At 42.0% G+C, this 19,057-nt stretch overlaps 1 protein-coding gene across 3 annotated transcripts; it reads left to right on the forward strand.

Annotated features, from left to right (window-relative positions):
* Positions 1 to 1,504: 1,504 nt before the first annotated feature.
* Positions 1,505 to 16,508, forward strand: LOC131229246 (protein NPGR1). Of its 3 annotated transcripts, none has more exons than XM_058225145.1 (6): positions 1,505 to 1,635; positions 2,818 to 3,094; positions 3,173 to 3,431; positions 12,068 to 13,281; positions 14,095 to 14,242; positions 15,891 to 16,508. In XM_058225145.1, exons 2-6 carry the CDS (start codon positions 2,903 to 2,905, stop codon positions 16,199 to 16,201), a joined length of 2,124 nt encoding a protein of 707 aa, XP_058081128.1. In that variant the 5' UTR covers positions 1,505 to 1,635; positions 2,818 to 2,902; the 3' UTR covers positions 16,202 to 16,508. The 3 variants fall into 3 exon arrangements, with proteins under 3 accessions (XP_058081128.1, XP_058081130.1, XP_058081129.1); XM_058225147.1 differs by having other exon boundaries at positions 1,568 to 1,669; XM_058225146.1 differs by lacking the exon at positions 1,505 to 1,635 and adding an exon at positions 1,689 to 1,931.
* The last annotated feature ends 2,549 nt before the right edge of the window (positions 16,509 to 19,057 follow it).

Consider the following 19,057-nt stretch of genomic DNA (forward strand, 5'->3'; position numbering starts at 1 on the left):
TGACATTCAACTCCAAAAAAATCAGAGCTGAGTATCATTGCTGTAGAGTGATTATGAGCGAATAGCTCAATGATGGTATTATAGAAAATATGGACGGTTCAAATCATCTGACCAGCTCAGCACGTGGGCCTCAATGGGTGGCGACAGACGCTGGATTCTGAGTCGCGACAGACGCCAAACGAACTCCCTCTCGGAGTAGAATTCAATTCAAAATGATTCGTTTGAATCTAAGGAAAAGGCCAAAAAATTGTAACTCGCGGGACACCCGAAATTGTATTTCGCGTGGCCTCAGATCCTCAACAGCACATGGAGACCGTTGGGAGACGGTCATGCTGAACGAAGTTGAATATTTTAAGCATTACGAACCATCTAAATCCACGGGCCTGTTAGATGAACGGTTCAAAACACGGGACGCTCCGAACATGTAATTCGCAGAAGGCATAGATTCGTAGTTCCGCGGACTACCAAAAACGAAGAGAGTCCATGTGCGAAACTGTTTGCAACCAACCCCAGCAAGGGCCCATGCTCACTTTTAAAATAGAAAAGAGGCTTTATACCATGCGTTGCCAGAGTATGGTAGATTGAATGTACACGCAGATCCCATATACACGTGGTATGCATCTACCTCAATCCAAACCGTCCAAAAGAACGCGAGCCCCATATAATAACTGTGAGAAGACCAGTACGGACAACATAATATTACGTTGAATGTTCACTTAGGTAATTAATTACCCGGAGAAAACTCAACCGTTCAAATCCAGCAAGCAACTATCTGTTGATTAGATGGTTCGGATCATACTGATGTGTTTTTTGGGTTACTTAAACAGTCATTACGTGGGGCCCACGAACTGGACCGTTTGGGTGATGCACTGACCACCTCTGTCAGTTGGACTCGTACTGCACGTACCAGAGATCCAGGCCGTTCATCGGCCAGACCCGTCTCCACATCAGTGTACGGAGATTTTACAGGACAGTTCGGGTTTAAATTTGCACAATTGGGGCCCACGGTTGACTGATCCAAACGGTTGACACTATGGGCCCCACTGCAGATGGCCCATTTACCCAAAAGTTTGGAGGAATCTTAACCGTCCAATAGGCGAACAAGAAACAAACGGATAAGTGAGCATATATGGTCCACATTCAACCAAGAAAAACGCCAAAATATTGTACGACTAGGATTTTCCACTTCTGTGAAACTTTTGATAGATCACTGAACTATAGGCAACACTTGTGCGAATCCAAAAATCGAACGGGCCAAACTGTCCACAGAGAGCATCTAAACAGTGGGACCCACCTAGATGAACGCCTCGGGCAACACACGCGTGCCACATTGACACGTGCTAACGGCTAGTACCAGAAAAACGCACTTTCCATTTCAAAATGGCTTTTTGTATCATCCAACTTACGTGATTTCTGGGCCAAAAGCATTTCAAAGTGGGGCCCACAGATTGGACGATGAGGGTGATGTATGCCTATCTCTGTCAGTGTTATGGAATTAATCTCTATTTTTTAAAAATAAAATGCATGTTAGCTCTTTTAAATCAAAGAGGAAGAAAAAAACAGAGAGAGAGAGAGAGAGAGAGGAAAATCTGCAGAGGGAGTTGCTGTCATGCCATCCCATTTCCAGATTACATAGTAGCTCTCTCTCTCTCTCTCTACAGTCATCGTGGTTTGTCTCGCCCTTTTCATCTCATTACATATCGTTTTCTACTATGTCTCTTCCTACCTCTCTCATGTTTCTTTCCGCCCATCTCAAAAAAGGCATTGCTTTTGACGATTTGAGCGGTTTTCTCAAGTGGGTTTGAAATTTCCGCTGTCTCTTTTTTGGTTATGGTATGATTGCACGTGGTTTTGGATTGGTTCCTGATACTGAAGGAAGATCTATTTGAAGATCTTCTGTTTTATTTCATTGTTGTAGGGCCTGTGATAAGGTAATGCAGTTATCTGCTCTTTTATATGTTTTGGTATTTGATTTTGGATTCTGGAAGTGGGTTTTTAGTGGGAAGGAAGTTGGTTTTGAATGAGAAGAAGAAATCTGATTTTGATGGATGTGTTTGTGTTTTTTTGGTTGGAGAAGTTGGGTTTTTTGAGGTGGGTTTTTGCGGAATGGTACCAGGAATTGTACTCTGAAAGTCGAGTTTTTTCCCCTCTCTCTCTCTCTCTCTCTCTCTCTCTCTCTCTCTCTCTTCTGATTTCTATATCTCTTGAATTGTTTTTTATTTTTGAAAATTTGAAAATGGTGTTTGGATGTAGGAATGGTGCTTTTGATTTGGATTGAGAAATTTGCTTTGGCATATGGGTTTATGTGATTTGTGTTTCTATTTTCTTCTATGGTTGTTTTTTCCAAATTCAAACCTACTTTGATAAGTGATGTTTGGACTTGAATCTGGAATCCTATTGATGGCTTTTTTCTTCCTTAAAAAAAAATAATATTATTGGTGTGTTCTATTTTTGAAATTCTGTATCTTAACGGTTCTGCTGTTCATCGATGGACGAGATTGTGCTTGGAAATCTGAAAATGTGTTCTAATCGACATGCATTGCAGCATTGGTTTCATTTCCTTTTTCTGGATTTGCAGTTTTTTATGATGGGCGTTTGATTCTCGGGTTGAATCTCTGATATCATGATTTTTCGTTGATAAACCATACGAATTTTACGGAAAATATGGTGGTCTTTTCATCCTTTGGGCTCTTGGGAATAATGGGTTTTATTTCTGAATTCTGATTCTTTACTTAGTATTTCTGACTGATGAATGAGACTTGAGATTGGAAATCATAAAGTTAGTTTTAATGGTTATACGTTTGTTTCATCTGTCAGGTTTGTAAAAAGACATCGCTGACAAGTGATTAGTTTTGGATTTTTCGGGGTTAAGTTCGAGCAATTTTGGCAGAGATTAAGCACCATGTTGTGCGCTTGCTCGGGAGAGCGGTTCAAGTTCGAGGAGGCACCTCAGTCGCCAGAATCTCTAGCGACAAGGGATTTTTCCGCCAGCGGCCTCTCATCGAGAACTGGGGATTGGGATTCGAAGTTTGATGATTGCCAAGTCGATGATGTAGAATCTACTCTAAAAGAAGCTCTCTCTCTAAACTATGAGGTTGATTTTCTGTTCTGCTTAGTCTATCATCCTTTGCATCCTCGAATTCCCATTTAATGATTTGTATTTCTGTTGCAGGAAGCCAGAGCGTTGTTGGGTCGGCTAGAATATCAGAGGGGGAACTTTGATGCCGCGCTTCAGGTATTTCAAGGAATCGAAATCCGCAGTTTGACACCGAGGATGACGAAGGCCATTGCTGAAAGAACTCGCCAAAGGAAAGGGCGTTACAGAGGCGAGAGCTTGCCGGCACCTGCAATGTCGATGCATTCGGTGAGCCTACTTCTGGAGGCAATGTTACTTAAAGCTAAGTCATTGGAGGAGCTTGGGCTAGCTAAAGGTAATAGTTTTTAGTCTTTGGTAGTTCACGAGTTTCTGAAATTTCTGAAATGAATGGTGAAACACTGATGTCTGCTTTGCTATTCTCACTGTTCAATTGTTAAAGCTTTGTTTGGACAGGACACCTTCCAAAATTAGGATTATGTTATATAATTCTGATTTTTGCCAGGCCTCACACCACCATGTCGGATTTTCCTTGTTATTTTGTGGTGCTTTGTCTGCCAAACTGCAATGGCGGATAATTTCTCTTTGGGTGAAAGTTCCTGAAGTCACTGTATGGCAGAAAAGCACTGCAAAATGATGTGAATGTTGGGGCTAATCCCTATATTGGAAGATTCACTTACTGTCCAAACACAACTGCAAGAATTGTAGGTCCAAAGCAATGTGATATTTGCTATTACACATCCAATTATATAATGAGGAAAAGGATCCAATGCTGAACTCTACTGTACTTGGCACGTATGGTGACATAATGATATTCAGACTATCAAGCAACCAAAGTTGGCACGAATGGGCCAACGTGACCATATGCCTAAAATCTCAATGAGCATCTGATCCAGCCACCAATTGGAAGACTTTTGCTTGTTGATCAGAATTTTTGTCCAACTGCTAAATCATGCCTCAAAAAAGTCACCCATTTGGATCATTTGATCAATGTGATTTTTGGGTTTACCCCTTATCCACGGCAAGGCCCAGCAAATGACCAGCTCCAATCTCATATGTGGCTGGTGGTAGATTTATGGATGAATGCTTGATACCTATGATATTTGCATTTAGTCTCCCGCTCGTTAGATGAGTTGGCAAAGATGGTGTAGTGTGTGTTATTGATCTATGGTTCAATCCCTGGTGCCTTCTTCCATTTTAGATATTATGTGGGAGTCAGACAAGCCATTTCTGTTGTTATTCATATGCTACTCATCTCTCTAAGGCATGTCTTGAATATCTCCATCTGTCTGCATTTTAAAGTTAATTGCTACTGGGCCCTCAACTTGTGGTACATCATACTTGAGCGCATTGCCTTCGTAGTCATATAAATGGTGAGCTGATGCTAGTTTGTAGTCATGGATCTGTTTTTAAACTTGAAAAGTGGCCATGATCAAGTAGTTCATATAATAACATAATTTATGGGCTTTTAAGTCCTTGCATGATGTTACATAAGAGGAAGTATAAGGTCCTGACGCATTAGAACATTATAGTGTCATGATGCATCTACTTTTTTACAAGTGGGCCCCATGTTTTGGTGAACCAGACCGTTTATATGACTGGGTTAATCACAGATGGAGTATGCCCCAAATTTTCCACATTGGATGATTAGACCTATCCCCCGAACTTTTAATCGGTAATGTTTTTGTGTTTTCTCCCCCTAATTGTTTATCCATAGGGTGGTGATCCATGGTTAGAATTGTTTGATCAGTGATTGTTCTTAGGCACTACCCATCCAATATGGGTTCCTTTGGATCCATGGTCTGGATCTTGAAACTAAAGGCTCTAGATGTACAAACCATCATATGAGGGTATTATTCATGTTCTGATGCATCAAAAGCCTATAATTCCTGTTGCATAATTGCCGGACACTGGTAAAGGAAACCAAATATTACGTTGACTCCTCTTTTCCACCATTTTAAAAATGGTGGTGACTCATCAAACATACAAATGACGTGGACTATCCAAATCACTGACCCACTGCACAATGGAAAAATTGCAACTGAGAACTAAATATTACCATTTGATTTTTCCCTTTGAATTTGGATCATTCACTAATTTTCTTTTAACCATTTTTATAGCCGGTAATTGGATGGTTAGGATTGCTTGATCAATATGATTTTTGATGTATGCTTCATTCACAATGGGACCCACAATCTGGTAGGCCTGGGTTACTGTACATCTGTGCCACATGTGAGAAGGATGAGTCGCCACCATTTTTTAAATGTTGCAAAACTAACATGGTGATCTAGCCCATATTACAAGGTTTCTAACACATTTTGAAACACTTGTAGGGCTGTCAATGGGCGAGGAAACATCAAAATTTTGAATAGGCCCAGCCCATTGACAACCCCAAAAACTAGCTATGCAAAACAGGTAATGGTTGAGCAACTATATTTGATTTATTGCTAAAATAATTACTCGAGAATACCTTTGAAAACCCAAACTCATATTACTGAATACGGTGTACTATCTACTATGAACAAAAAATTCATTTGACTAAATGTAATGTTATAAGATAAAATATCTAATATTGTAGTGCATGCTTTCATCTCTCTCTCTCTCTCCCTATATATATATATATATATATATATATATATATATATATATATATATATATATATATATATATATATGTTTGTATGTGTGTGTGTAAGGTGTGTTTGCCTCCGCCTAGCTCAATGTCTCATTGCCCTAAGCGCTTTACACCTTCTGCATGCTGATTTTATGAGGAAGCCTCACATCCAGGCCACGAAGGTTGTGTGTATTGCAGCTGTTGTGCGGAAGTGCGTGGAGTTATCCATGCAAAGGTTCGGAGGTGCATAGAGATACCTACGTGGTATTGTGCTGAAGCTGTTTGTGCAAAGGTGCAGAGCTAGCTGCATGGAGGCATGCTGGAGCTGTTCATGCAGAGGTGCATGGAGTTGTCTGTGCGAAGGCATGCTGGGGCTATTTGTGTGAAGTGTGAGGCTGTCTACATGGAGGCGCACTGGAGCAGTTCGCATAGAGGTGCGCTGGAGCTGTTTGCAATGAGGTGCGCTGGAGCTGTTTGCGCTAAGGTGCACTAGGCATGTCTCACTGATGCACGTTGGAGTTGTCTCTACTATTTGTGGGAAGCCTGTTTGTGCTAAGGTCAATGAAGCTCGCTTGCGTTTAGTTGTGCCGAGATCGTCGTTGAGGTTGTCTTGCTACTAAAATGCACACTTCAAAGAATGACTTCCCTCGTACTGGAGTCACTCACATATCTTCAACTATTGGATGATTGCTGTCAAGACTTTAAGTTGAGATTGATTGCTACCTTCCATGTTAGGCGACCTTTTCATGTACACGAGTTTCATTAAACGCCCTGAGCAGTATGATTACTACCCTACCGGCCTTGTGATCCGTCGTTTTAACTATCCCAGCAATCCTTATGACTATGTTCATTTCAAGACCATCGTTTTCAAATGCCCGGAGTGCGGGGCTCTAACCTTTTGGTCCCATGATAGTTGTATCATTGTCATTTTGGTGAGACTCCATCTCTCATGCGCAAACACTTGCATCACACTTGACACATCTCAGAGGTTCACGATGTGGATGCATGCGTGTTAGATAGAGACTTGTCTCATGGAGCTTGGAGCCACCCTAGGTGGGCCCCTTGGAGAGACATGTTCCTCCTCGTTCGTGGGACCCGTTGCCATTTGCATCTCATCGAGCCACCGCATCTTCTAGTGATACTTCATCTTTGGTTGCCACGTGTCATCTTCTCATAAGTTGCTAGGCATCATGTGTTGAGCCAGGATTGCCCATTTGTTAACTACCTCTCATTGCCACCTTATAAATAAGGGTCATTCTTTGCCAAAAAGGGCAAGAATTAAGAAAGGTCAAGGAAGAAGAAAAAGAAAACTTGAAGAACTCCTAAAAAGGAGAGAGAGTGGAGAGATTGAAAAGTGAAGTGGGCCTTTGTAGCTAGTGGAAGCCTTGCGATAGCTCCAAACCTTCCACCCACTCCGCACATTGCTCATAGTAGTTCAACATCTCGATGCTCATTCTCATTGCATCTCTTCCTTTCCTCGTACCTATGGGATAGTTGCCTACAACGGTACCCATTTCTTCTTGTACATGAGGATCTAACTGTCGCTTGTGCGCACCAGTTACTTGTCTTTGTTTTGTTTACTCTCCTAAATACATGGAGGTCTTGTAGCTAAGCTTGCACCCTCATACATCTTTCATTTTTGCTTGTATGTCATTTGAGGTTAACTGAGCCATGTCCCGTACAACCCTTGGATTTAGGTGCAAACACGGAAGTAACAAGGCGCTACCTTATGTAATAACCCATTTATGAAATGGGGGTGTTCGTTGAAGAGTGTGTGTGTGTACATTGCAGTTCTTTATTTTCGCTCATTTTCTCCTTTTATGACTTCTAACACTTGTGCGCGCATCTGGCCCTTAGGCGTAGGGACAAAGGAGCCACAACGACTCGATATGTGGGGACAAAAAGTGGGAATTCCTTACCCTAGTTTGGAACTTGTGGCATGCTAAGCAACTTTAAATGCCATTTTTGTTAAAGGATGGAAGACCCCCTTAAAGAAATTGGTCGAGTGAGTAAGAAGGCTCCACATATGACAGGTTCAAGTGCATGCTAGAGTCGTAAGGTATTTGCTAGGCCATTAAAGGATTGGCCGTGCATGTAAGTGAGCATTCAAACACAGTGCATACACTAATTGGGTTTTGGTGTCATGGGCTCAAGACATTCATCATTAATGAAAGAGTTTGGCTTCACCTTGGAAGATGCCATAGTGGCCGAGAGCTTGCTAGTCACATGCAAGCCTATACATCAAAGATTGAGTGAGGAGGCAGAACAAGTGCCCAAGCTTGAAAAGTTCACCAACCAACTCCATTGTAAAGGTAGCCATTTATCGTGAGGGAAGTGCATTTTTATAGTGTGGTTGACATACTTCAAACACCAAGGATAGCTTTGGCGCATCTGGTGAAGTCATCAACCTTGCAACATTGTCTTTGGAGGCGCATGTGGTGAAGTCATCAACCTTGCAACACTTAGCATTGCATATCGCCTTGCAAGCGGTTAGTGGTTTTCCTTGGCGCGAGCAATGATTGCAAACACCTATTGCGACTTGTTGTGTTATTGTCGAGATGCTCGAAAGAATGATGAAAAGGATGTTAACTCATCTATGTCGATGCGGATGTTGCAAATATGGCTCTCAGAGCACTTTTCTGACATGGCCTCAAGTAAAGTTGTGGTTGGGAAGCATATGTATCATCGAATGGACAAGTGTAATGGAAAGAGAAAAATATATTTATTCTAGGATACAAATGAGGGGCTGTGACATATGAAGCTTGTATGAGGTTGTATATTTTATATTGAGCCAAAGACAAAGGCCATATGTTGCTACATGCCTAGATATAATTCTCAAAGGGATGATGTGCAGGTATGTTGGAAGTTGTTAAGATGTTTATGACATTCATGATGCCTTGCATGCTAACAGACTTACCTTCTTTGTCAGACACTTGGGTTGGTGTGCTACTAAATGTTGGGTGCTTGAGTTGGAGTAGAGGAGAAAGGAGATGGTGGTTGAGCATAAGGCATTTTGGGTTGGTGCGGGAGTAAAAGCGAGAGGTGGATCTTCGGTCGGCATGGTTGAAGGGTGTGTTAGTGGGGAATGGATGCAAGTATCAAGGGCATCAACAAAGTTGGGTACTACGTCGCCGAGTTGCAATGTACACACATGCACTTTAACAAACTTCCTTGTCTCGTGGATGAGTTATTACATAAGGTGGGGCCTTGTTGTTTTCATATTTGCACATCAACCTACGTTTTATGAGATGTGGCTCGTTCTATCTTGAATAAATTTCAAGTAGGAAAAGGAAGATGTATGAGGTCGCATGCTCTGCTACAATACTTTCATGTATACAAGAGGGCAAACAAATGTAGATGAGTGAGCATACAATCCTCATGTGCAAGAGATGAGTATCATTATAAGCAACTATTAGATCCCGTAAGCATAAGGGAAGAGATGTAGCGAGGATGAGTGACAGAATGTCAAACTGCCTTGAGGAACACGCAGAGACGGTGAGAGACCGGGAGCTATAAATTTGCTCTCCTTTTCAATCCCTTTATCCCTCCCCCTTCGGTCAATTTTTCTCTCTTCTTAATTCTTGTTTTTTTTTTTTTTTTGGCAATGAGCGACTTATAATTTATGTAGTAGCAAGGAGATGTTGTTAACAAATGGTTAATGCTTACACAACATATGACGTCTGTCAGCTTATGAGAAAATAACACGTGGTAATTAGAGATGAGATGTCATTGGAACTTAAGGTGGCCGAATGAGATGCAAATGGCAATGAGTCTCACAAATGAGGGGAGGCCCAGCTTATGAGAAGATGACACATGACAATCAGAAGAGATGAGATGTCATTAGAAAATAAGGTAGTCAAATGAGATGCAAATGGCAGTGGGTTTCGAAAATGAGGAGGTACACATGTCTCTCTAAGGGGCCCACCTAAGGTAGTTATAAGCTCCACAAGATGAGTTTCTAACATGCATTCATCCACTCCTCAAATCTCTGAGTGTGATGCAGGTGCTTGTGCGCGAGTGGCATAGTTGCACCAGATCATCAGAGATGTAGCAGGCTTCAAGTCTAGAAGAGTAGCACCCCACACTTAGAGCATTTGGGAAAGATGGTCTCAAAATGGACATGATTGTAAGAGTTCACTGGAACAATAATTATGATGATGGATTGCAGGGCAATCACTCTACTTCAGGAGTCCAATGAGGCTCGCATACGTGGAAGGATCGCTTAGCTTGGAAGTAGTGTCTTCAGTTTAAAGTCTCGATTGTAATCATCTGACACTTGAAGAAGCATTCACGTGTCGGGACCTTGTGGGAGTCACAGGGCCAGAAGGATAACGATTGCAATGAACGAAGGTCTAGAGGCTAGGTACGTGAGTGACGTAAGTAGCATGACGTCATCCTTTGAAGCATGCATCTTGATATTGAGATAGCCTCAGCAATGTTCTCGGCACAAATGAACCCAAGTGAGTTTCATAGACCTCAACACATGCAGGCTTCACACACCACATCAAATACAAGTATAGAGCACCTGAACATAGACAGCTCCAATGTGCCTTAATGCACCTTACCACCAATAGCTCTAGCTTATCTTCCCGTGAGTAGCTCTATCGTGCCTCCATGTGAATAGCTTCTCACCTCTGCACGAACAGCTCCAACACCCAGACAGCTCTAGCGCATCCTCGGCACAACTCCCATCTATCTCCACTTGAAAATCTCTACGCCCCTCCGAGCAGACAGCTCCAGCATGCCTTCGCACAGACAACAACATGCACCTCTGTACAAACACCTCCAGGGCAGTACTGCGCACCTCCTCACAAATAATTCCAGTGTGTTGCACAATAGCTACAACGCACACAACCTTCATGGCCTGTGTGTGAGGCTTCCTTATAAAATAAACGTTCATTCTCACAAGGGGTTAAGCACCTATGGCGGTGAGATGTTGAGCTAGGCGGATGCAAACGCTATTCATACAATATATTAGAAGTGAGTTGGTTATGGTCATATTTATATGATCAGTTTTTTTTTTTTTTTTTCCTCTTATAAGGATTGGCCAAGCGAGCCAACCCTGTGGGTCCCACATATTTTGTCAGCCATGTCTTGGTAGCCTTACGATACTCACCTTCAAGGGGGAGCATATGATCAAGTGGATAATAATATTTTCTATACTGTCTATAATGCATGGAAGCTGTTATTATCAGGTTGGTAGTTTGCTATACAGCTCTCACATTTATGGCATATTCAGCCAGCTGACACTTCCATGTGATCATGCTGATATTAATATTTTTCGAGCTTTGCTAAGCCCAAGTCACATGTGTGAAATAAAACTCAGGTATGCACCAGTCGAGATGGCTCTGAGATCCAATCATCCGTCAGAATGGCACAACTATATTGATGGCCTAGCCCAAGAATGGTCAGGTGGGCCATAGTACGGGGAAAAAAAGAAAAAAAGTATGGCTCTGAAAAACTTGACTGAAGTTTTCTAACCCATTAACCTGTTTGCTGATTGCACCAGACTTCATGTTTTGGGAAAGCATGTACAAGGTTGGAGCAATCTGATGTATTGATTAGATCTCTCACATATTTTCCATGCTGGCACATATGTGGCATGTACACAAGCTTTATTGCATACACGTGTGCACTTTGTAAAGCTCATATTTTTCCATTCGATATATAATGCATGGAAGCTGTAGTTATCAGGTTGGTAGTTAGTGGTTAGGCATGTATGTTTTTTTCCCTGCATGGCTAAAGTTTGATAGAGGTAGTTTAAAAATAAATACAACATCATTTCAGGTAGACTACGGCTGGTTTTGTGCACCTAAAAGATCAATGACAGGCACTGAACCACCCAAGTGCTGCCCGTCTGCATTGCTGGAAACCACATTCACAACATTGCCAACAGCATCTATTTTGGAAGACTTCATACCTTGTTCACCCATTACTTGTAAGCTTGTGACATTGACCCCATGTTACTCGGGTATGGGTCTGGGTACGGGTATGAGGACTGCAACATGGGTTCCAGTCAACACGAACTCAAATGACCCAACCCGAGTTCAGGTTGGGTTGCATTAGGTTTGAGGTCCTTGGGTTGGGTTCAGGTTGGAAAACGGCAAGTTGCCAACCCGAGTTGAGTTCAGATTGGGTACAGGTTGAGCAAATTTGGCCATTTGGGTTTTAGTTAGGCCAGGCTGGGAACAGGCCACGGACTGTCTGTGACAATATAAGCCAATCTTGCAAGCTTGCATTATGGAAACTCTGGTGTGGAAATCTCACATTGGCAGAACATTTCTCATATTTCTGTGTTTATGATAAAATGATAATTTATCAGGTGGTCTTTGCACTGATTGGAATTTTGAACTTTGCAGATGCTGCAAGAGAGTGTAAAATTATTCTGGACACGGTTGAATCTGCATTACCTAATGGGATGCCAAACAGTATTGGTGAGGACTGCAAGATGCAAGAGATGTTTCACAGGGCGTTGGAGCTGCTTCCTGAGTTGTGGAAACAAGCTGGATTCCTCGATGAAGCCATTATTGCATACAGGCGTGCCCTTATCAAGCCATGGAACTTAGATGCTCAAAGGCTGTCTAGAATTCAGAAAGATTTAGCTGCACTGCTACTATATGGTGGTGTCGAAGCCACTTTCCCGCCTCAGTTGCAAGTGTGGGGCACAGGCTCCCCCAAGAGTAATATAGAGGAAGCGATTCTATTGTTGTTTATCCTAATGAGGAAGGTGGCTTTTCGGGAAATAGCTTGGGATTCTGAAATCATGGATCATCTAACCTTTGCATTGTCAGTATCCGGGCAATTCATAGTCTTGGCCGATCATATCGAGCAGGTGGTGCCCGGTGTCTATACCAGAGTAGAGAGATGGTATCTTCTCGCTCTATGTTACAGCGCTGCGGGTCGAAATGATGCTGCCTTGAATATTTTAAGGAAGGTACTTAGTCATTCGAAGACAAAAAACAAACACCATCTTCCATCGCTTTTATTGGGGGCAAAGTTGTCTTCTCAAAATCCAAAACATGCCCACGAAGGGGTTGATTTCGCTCGGCAAGCGATCAAGTTCATTGACTGTCGAAGAGACCCACATCTCATAGGTGTTGCGCATCACTTGCTTGGTGTTTGTTATGGTAATTGTGCTAGAGTTTCCATCTCAGACTCTGAAAGGCTCCACTTTCAGAAAGAGTCTCTAGTAGTGCTGCACCATGCCACCATAATCGAGAAAGACAACCCAGAAATCATACTGAGCCTAGCTGTGGAGAATGCCGTGCAACGGAATGTGAATGCAGCTTTAGATAATGCAAGAACATACTCAAACATGGTGGCTGGAAGCTCGGCAAGGTGTTGGAAGCTATTAGCCCAAATGATGTCCACAGAGCAGCACTTCGAAGATGCCAAAACCGTTGTTGATATTGCTTTAGATGAGACTGGAAGAAAGGACCAATTAGAAATTTTGAGGTTGAAAGCTCTGCTTGAAGTTGCTCAGGAACAGCCCAAGCGGGCAATAGAGACCTATAGACTATTGCTTTCTCTGGTTCAAGCACAAAGGGACCAAAACGGGAATTCTGATCATGAGGTGCTGTCATCTGTTTTTTCATACAAGAGATATTTGAAGCTTACTTGCATGAGTAGGATTATTCTGAATCCTACTCTTCTCACATGTGCCAACATGACATGGGTGTAGAATCCAAGCTGTTCATCCATTGATGGCACTGTGTATGTCCCATGGCCAATGGCAAGCTAGTCCCATCATCAAGTGGGCCATTTGTGTACAAAAAGAAAGGAATTGACAATCCACAGTTTACGAACATGTTGCCGTCTGATGACTGAACCAGCCAAATTTTTGGGCCAAAGCACGCATGATGAATGAACAGCCTGGGAACCACACATGCATCAGGACTGACCATAGCAGGGCTCTCTATTTATAGGACAACTGATTATTATTGTCGTCATCGTCTTTGTCGTCGTCGTTGTTGTTTGCTACACATATGATGACCTGTTGATGATTTGAACCGTTCATTCATTCATACAGCTTGGTGCAAGCTATGGTTCAAAAATCATGCCAATCGGATGATCCCAAACATCCAATCAATTGCATTGAACAAAATAGGTCCAATCGCCATCTTCCAACATCTATTTGATATGTTTGGTTTGGTGATTCTAACCATGTGATCTACAGCTTGTAAAAACCGGACAGTTGCAACAAATTGGGCCCATTCACGGGGTAAGGATCATCCATTCAGTGTGATTCTTGTATCTTACAATGGCACTATTGAATGAACTGTCCTGGTTGATGATTGGGCATCCATGTATAATTCGAAAGGTTTGGGAATCATTGGTAGCTAATGTTTTCTTTGTGCTTTGTACTCTTCTTTTTCCCTTTTAACAGGCAGAAGCCGCTAAGAAATTAGAAATGGAAGCATGGGAGGATTTGGCAAAGATTTACACGAAACTCGGATCATGGCCTGATGCAAAAGTCTGTTTGGATAAAGCCAAGGCGATTGGATTTCATTCTCCTAACAATTGGCATGCAACAGGTCATGAAAATTTCCTTTTAGAGCTTGATGAGCTGTGTCACCCTTTTATTCTCTAATCCTATCGTTCTGAGCATAGAAGTCTGTGCCTGTTGATTTCTTGCATCCCATTTATTTATTTATTTATTTATTTAAATTTTCTACAGACACTCAAAAGAATATGCTCAATTCTTCCATACAGAGCCTAGAATACCTAAAATCTAAAACTTTTATATTGTATCATACATAGATCCTCATCAGCATCATCTAAGCCCATCCCAACGACTAGGGGTTTATCATACATAAATATTTATTCTTCATTGAGAGATATAATCCTGGAATATATGAAAATGATCATTGCATTTGTTAGGATGCCCAGATATGGATATTTTGATATGGGGAATAGAATCCGTTTCCAATTTTATCAGAACTTCTAATATTTATGTAGTCTCCACCGCAAGGCTTTTATATGGTATTCCTTACTAGAACTCAAACTCTTTTTACTACTGGTACATAGGTTTGGTTGATGTCAAATGAAAATGGTATTACAGAGTTTCCTGAGCATCTGAATGCTAAAGCTGTATGAAATACTTAATAGTAAAGGTTGACGCCATTCCAAGTTTGTGGCTAGGTCAGTCGATGGGTTGGGTTTGGGGTCAGGTCCTTGAGTACCCGTACCTGTACTTGGCCTATTAGGATTGAGGTCTTGTTGGGTCAAAACTGACCATTTCTAAATGGTTCTGAAAAATTAAATGTGGACTCATTGAAATAAGGTCGGGTCCCTTGGTTACCCACAGATCTGAGAACCCACTGACAGCCCTGACTATCAGTGATGACTCGTGGCTTGCCTGGTGGCTGTTTCGGGTCAAGTCATCGATATTACACAGTTGTAGAACTACTAGAAGGAAAACATTTAGGTCTGTTTGGATTGGTGGAATTCTGATTTCTACTGTGGAAAAAAAAAAAAAACACTTTCTGCCGATTGCAAGAATAAAGAAACCTGTGCAAAAAAGAAAGAAGAAGGCAGTTTTCTGTTTTCCTCCAAAAAAAAAAAAAAAACTTAATAATCATCATTTCCTCACCTTTTGAGAGTCTATTCACTTTTTGACCAATGACCATTCCACATTTCTCTAAAAATCGCGGAAACTAAAACAAACAACCTTTTTAGGATTCTTTCCCATTCCTCAAATGTGACGTTTTTCCTTTTCAATTCTCCTTGTTGATTCCAATCCAAACAAGATCTAAGAAACTACGTGTTCTCGGTCAAGCCTATTATAATGATGGTGATGGTGATGTGGAGAATTGCATATCTTTATTTTCTTGCACTTCAATTCTGTTGCAGTATGCCATTTGATAGTATGCTCAGCATGGTAGGCCATAGCATGCACCATTAGCATTTATGTTGTATAGCTTCTCATTTTGTATATAGGGTATATGTGTGATCATGCTATATCATGGATCTGGGTTCTATGCACGCCCGCTATCAATCTAGGATTTCAATATCAACCACCATGCCAGTGCAAATCAAGAGCTTGCATCTTCCACTTGTTCAATGCCCAAATGTTTGTTTCTTTTCAATCTCAATCAACTTTATACGGATTTTTCATTCATTAAGAGGCTTGTACTTCAGTTCCTTATTTCTTCTTAAAAATCGATTCTCCATGCATTTCAGGCATGTTATTGGAAGCCCAATCATTAGACAACGAAGCCCTTGAGGCCTTCTCAACTGCACTTTCAATCGAACCAGACCACGTTCCTAGCATGGTTTCAACAGCGGTGATACTAAGGAAATTTGGAGGGAGTTCACTGCCGATTGCTAGAAGCTTTGTAATGAACGCTCTACGATTAGAACCCATGAATCACAATGCATGGTTGGAGCTTGGGTATGTGTCCAAGATGGAAGGCTCGCTACAACAAGCCGTTGATTGCTTCCAAGCAGCATTTGAGCTCAAACAATCATCGCCTGTACAGGATTTTGTGTGAACTCACCTCCCAATTCATTGCATTGGTGAGAACTTGAGTTCTTCATGAGTTCAATTGTCATGCGATAACTTATAAAATCCATGCAGCTGTAGAGCCACTAAACCGAAGACAAAGGGCTACAAGATATGTACCTGATCGCTGCATCATTTTTCGCAGAGAGCGGGCCCCACAAATTTCCCAAGTTAAATTCAGGATGTATATAAGTTGTTTGTGTTACTGAGGCCATCTGACTGAAATGCAAGAGGGGGGACTTGGAATGGAACTGAATCTTGGGTTTGGTGGTTTTGTCCAACCTCTTTTAAGTACAGCATAAGGCCCCAATCAGAGCCGTTTATAATGTGGGTCCCTAAGTGGGTTGGCAGGATCGCCCATTTGGTGAAATTTTTGTACCCGAGTAATCCAAGATGGGCCGCAATGGCGGATGAATGGTTTGGATCAGCCATGGTGAGCACTGGATGTGAAGATGCACCAAGTTTGGTAATTCAGAGTGTTGATCTGATGACCCAATTGAATGTGGAATGCACAACATCCACCAGATTGGGTGGCTAGGATCTTCTAATTTAGAAGACTCAAGGCCATTCTCCGTCCACCTTGAGGCCCAAAACATTGGTCTAGATCCCCCAAGCAATGCACCCAAATCCTGTATGGTGATCCGGACCATTCTTTGATGGGCTCCACATGGATGGCCTATTTTGCAACGGAGAATGTTGATGGGCCACAGTTCAGTGATCTAAACCATTGATTTGACGAGATAAAAAGCTGTTGGTGGCTGCTTTGAAAATCTTAAAGATAGGGTCGATGATAAAACAACGGTTAAAGATCGGGTCCATATTCAAAAGAAAAACGATCAAAGGGTAGAAACATTACAACCTAAGAGTTTGAGCATCCCCTGGTGAGGGTGTTGCATAAACGGTTTGGATTAATGGAAACGTTGTGATCATAGATCAACGGCTATAGTTCCAGAAGATAACGATGCGTAGGAATGTATTGTAGCAAGACTCTTTTATAACTTATTGCAATGCCATCTCCCAATGATCCAAACCATTTATACAATGAATCTCACTCTGGAGGGTAGATGGACAGCAAATAAAAGCTCCCAATTAGACTATTTCAATCCCATGATAATTCGACTCTTCTACTTTGAATATGGACGGTAATATTCATGCATTGAAACGAACTGGTAAAACAGATGGATGGGGTGGATAAAATATATACATCAGCTTGGTCTACAGGGTATCCTAGAGACCGAGTATCTAGGCCTTTTATTGACTCGGATTGGGTACTGAACTCTCCACTCCTGAAGTCTATCTTATGGTGGAAAACCTCTGTTGGCCCACCATGATGTATATGTTTTATCTACGCCGTTTATCTATTTTGCCAGCTAATATTAGGGCATGAGCCGAAAATGAGGCAGATTCAAAGCTCAAGTGGACTATATCCCTTAAGATAAATAGATGGCGTGGATAAAACATATACATCATGGTGGGCCAACAGAGCTTTCCCACCACCGACTTGGGTAGTGGAGGGGTCACTACAATGGGAGTCAGATAAAGACATGCCACGTGTACAATCTTTTGTGTGTGTGCATGTAGATTACCAAACGCTCCCAATGCACCGAACTTGTGTCTCGATAAAACGCGGGAAAGTCCAAAGCGGAGTTTTGAATCGTGACAGAATGAATGGCTAGTTTCTGCCGTTGGAGGAGATCTGCTCCGTTAGAAGAACGTATCCTAAGAAAATAGAAAGTCCAACGGTCCACATTCAAGGTTATTTTAGGTGAAATGATAGTAATGCCCTTGGCTATCCTTTTCCAAGAAAGTGATGAAATCGAGCATCTTGGAGCTCCACATGGTGTGCGTGTGACATCCAACCCGTCCAACAGTTGTACCACATCATAAACAACAGCCAACTAAAAATCAGGCCGGTATAATCATCATGTGGGCCACACAAGAATTAGGTAATTTTTGGACGATGTGTATTTTTATTTTTAAATTTGTGGCCCACCGGATGATTGGATCCGCACGGCTCTTGTTCCTGAAGATCATCATAGCACCAGTTGGACGACCATTTTGATGTATTTTATTATATCCACGCTGTCCATCTGTTTGGCCAGCTCATTTTAGGGCATGATCCAAAAAACGCTGCAGATCTAAATCTCAGGTGGACCACACCACTTTAAACGATGATGATTGAACACCCACCATTAAAATTTTCTTGGAGCTACGGGAATGTTTATTTGCTATCAAACCTATTAATGAGGTCATTGATGGACGGGTCTTGCTTCTTATGATCGTCATAGACGGGTTCACCAGTTGGACGCATTGGGTGCCATACGTGGGTCCACGACAGACACGGCTTCGGTGCCATCCAAATCTCAGGTGGACCATACCATATGATACAGCGGTGATTGACTATTAAAAACTTTTTGCGGGCCACAAAAGTTTTGGATCAAACTGATATTTGTGTGGTCCCTTCATCAAGGTCTTTTGTGATCTTATCAACAGCTTGGATGGCAAATAAACGTTCCGGTGGCACCCCGAGAAAATTTTAATGGTGGGTATCTAATCACCATTGTTTCCTGTTGTGTGGTCCACCTGAGATTTGGATCTGCTTCAAATTTTCTTTGTCTTATCCTAAAACGAGCTGTAAAAAAGGATGGACGGCGTGGATGTGAGGCACATGCATCACAGTTGGCGCCGCCATTCAGGGGATCCGGGAAGCCGCGTCCTTCCAGGATTCTGGCGAGATAAAGGTCATTTCGGTCATTTCATCTCTTTCCAAAAACAAGTTTCTAGAAAGATTTGCAAAGCTATAAGAGGAGAAGTGCTGCCACCCTCTCTCTCTCTCTCTCTCTCA

This window comes from Magnolia sinica, chromosome 16 (genome assembly GCF_029962835.1).
Source record: "Magnolia sinica isolate HGM2019 chromosome 16, MsV1, whole genome shotgun sequence".
Classification (NCBI taxonomy): Eukaryota; Viridiplantae; Streptophyta; class Magnoliopsida; order Magnoliales; family Magnoliaceae; genus Magnolia; species Magnolia sinica.

What these genes read in the sequence shown, in the direction of transcription:
- LOC131229246 (XM_058225145.1), top strand. Translation starts at nt 2,903, where the DNA reads ATGTTGTGCGCTTGCTCGGGAGAGCGGTTCAAGTTCGAGGAGGCACCT. An exon ending in ACGGGAATTCTGATCATGAG is followed by an intron (nt 13,282 to 14,094) that starts GTGCTGTCATCT and finishes CCCTTTTAACAG; the next exon opens with GCAGAAGCCGCTAAGAAATT. An exon ending in TAACAATTGGCATGCAACAG is followed by an intron (nt 14,243 to 15,890) that starts GTCATGAAAATT and finishes CATGCATTTCAG; the next exon opens with GCATGTTATTGGAAGCCCAA.